This window comes from Sinocyclocheilus grahami, unplaced genomic scaffold, assembly GCF_001515645.1.
Source record: "Sinocyclocheilus grahami isolate Dianchi unplaced genomic scaffold, SAMN03320097.WGS_v1.1 scaffold5797.1, whole genome shotgun sequence".
Taxonomy (NCBI): domain Eukaryota; kingdom Metazoa; phylum Chordata; class Actinopteri; order Cypriniformes; family Cyprinidae; genus Sinocyclocheilus; species Sinocyclocheilus grahami.
Genome location: NW_015510387.1, coordinates 146 through 1,999, shown reverse-complemented (window position 1 = coordinate 1,999; position 1,854 = coordinate 146). Strand labels below are relative to the sequence as shown.

Here is a 1,854-nt window from a genome sequence, read left to right as displayed (position 1 = left end):
AAAAAAATCACTAACCAAAATATGCTTCAATACGTGGCGAATGACTTTACAAACTGGGGTGTAAAATGCGTTGTGGCAATGTCACGACCAATTAAATGTAAAGCACTTTACTGGCAAGTCAGGCATGGGCCGGTTTAAAAGATTTATGATGTCTGGCTGGGAGCCAAGGGCCAATTTGGAGGCTGGGTAATTCAATCAAGCTAATAGAGAATGATGTCATACTCCAAATGCCATGTAGAGACTCTTGTCATGATTTTGGGTGGATAACAATTAATAACCTTAAAGGTAAATGACCTGTGATGACCCACTGTGTAGCCTCTATGCCGTCCCTTGAAGTAACGTTTAATCTACATTCATTGAGAGGCTCCACAAGTCGCACACTGTGGCAAAAAAACATGTGAATCTGAACCTTTTTGTGTCAACACCATGGGACGCAAAGTTATGGAAGCCTGTTTGCCTCAAGAGTAAAAAATGAAAAGATCATTTTGAGATGAAGTTTAAAATAAAACAAAGACAGGCTGCTGTACATAAAGTCACACTGTGCGTTATGAAGATTCAAATATGAGAAATAAGGTCTACAATTATGAGATTAAATATCATAATGCAAGATATTAAGCTACACTGTGAGATGTATAAAGTCGTTTACGTTACAAGCTATCAGAATTTCATCTTACTTTTTGGCCATATAAATAACAACAACAGAGCCAAATTGCATTTTGTCCAGTTTGGGACTCTGAATAAAATGGAGGAGCTATTCCAATTGTATTTCAAGCGTGAGCGCCATAATCTCACTACATCTAAATATATGAGCCATAAAAGTCTGATGTGTCAAATATGATACAAAATATAAAACACACATGCAATATATATTACTTCATATGTCATGCTTTATAGGTTTAAAAAAGATTTTAATATCACTCACTTACCCACACTGGTTTGTCCAAAGCTTAGGATGCAACCATCAGCTCCAGCAAGCACAGACTGGAGCACTTCACACAAGCTGTTCTCACAAACTTCTGCCTGAAAAATAATACTTCAACTTGATTTTTTTATGACAACACTGTTTCATCATTTGTCAGTTGAACTGTACATAAATTATATGTAAATTTCAAGGACCTTTCACATGGAATCTGTTTCCTGGGATGTGGAATTATTTATCCAAATGTGCATCTAACACTGAGTGAAATCAGCTCAGTTGATTGTACTGGATCAGAATATCCAGATATTGGATATCTGCACTCAAATGTGACCAAATCTGAGAGTGTTGCGGATGTTTGGATATTATGACTCAGATGGGCTCCAGACAAGTAGACAGATCAGTTTTCACATCATAAGACAGAAATAACAAAGCAGTGGCCCTGACCTGGGTTGAATCAGGGCCAAAGGCAGCATCAAAGGTGAAGGTCTTTGAGGAGACTGTAGTTCCAGCAGTCTGTCTCTGAGGGTTGAAGGTGGGTACATTCAGCACTGTGATCTGTTTCTTGTGCCGGTCCAGTTTGAAAGAGTAGGACTGAGACGGGTCAGACATAGGAACCGAACACAATCGCAGCATCACTTTGACCTAGAATTGGTGGAACAAAACCAAAACAATATACTAATTGGATATTACATATAAATATAAAATATTTTTAAATGTACATAAAAAGTGATCAATCGCAGTTGGCAAACATATTTATTTTAAAATATATATTTTAAAATATTTTTAAAAATTTTGCTAATACAGATTTTAAAATATATTTACAATATATTTTCAAGACATTTAAGTTACTTATATCTAATTGTATATTTTTTTGGCCATCATTGTAAATACATTAATATTGTCCTAAATATATATATATTTTTTAGATGCATTAC

At 35.4% G+C, this 1,854-nt stretch overlaps 1 protein-coding gene across 1 annotated transcript in view; it reads right to left on the bottom strand.

Annotated features, from left to right (window-relative positions):
- LOC107577345 (kinesin-like protein KIF26B) overlaps positions 1-1,561 on the bottom strand; it is a gene marked incomplete at its 5' end in the record, with an annotated part of 8,457 nt that extends 6,896 nt beyond the window's left edge. The window contains 3 exons of the mRNA XM_016263431.1: positions 410-449; positions 927-1,020; positions 1,364-1,561. Of these exons, the coding sequence (XP_016118917.1) occupies positions 410-449; positions 927-1,020; positions 1,364-1,561 (332 nt within the window). The remainder of the gene's footprint in view (positions 1-409; positions 450-926; positions 1,021-1,363) is intronic.
- Between the last annotated feature and the right edge of the window lie 293 nt (positions 1,562-1,854).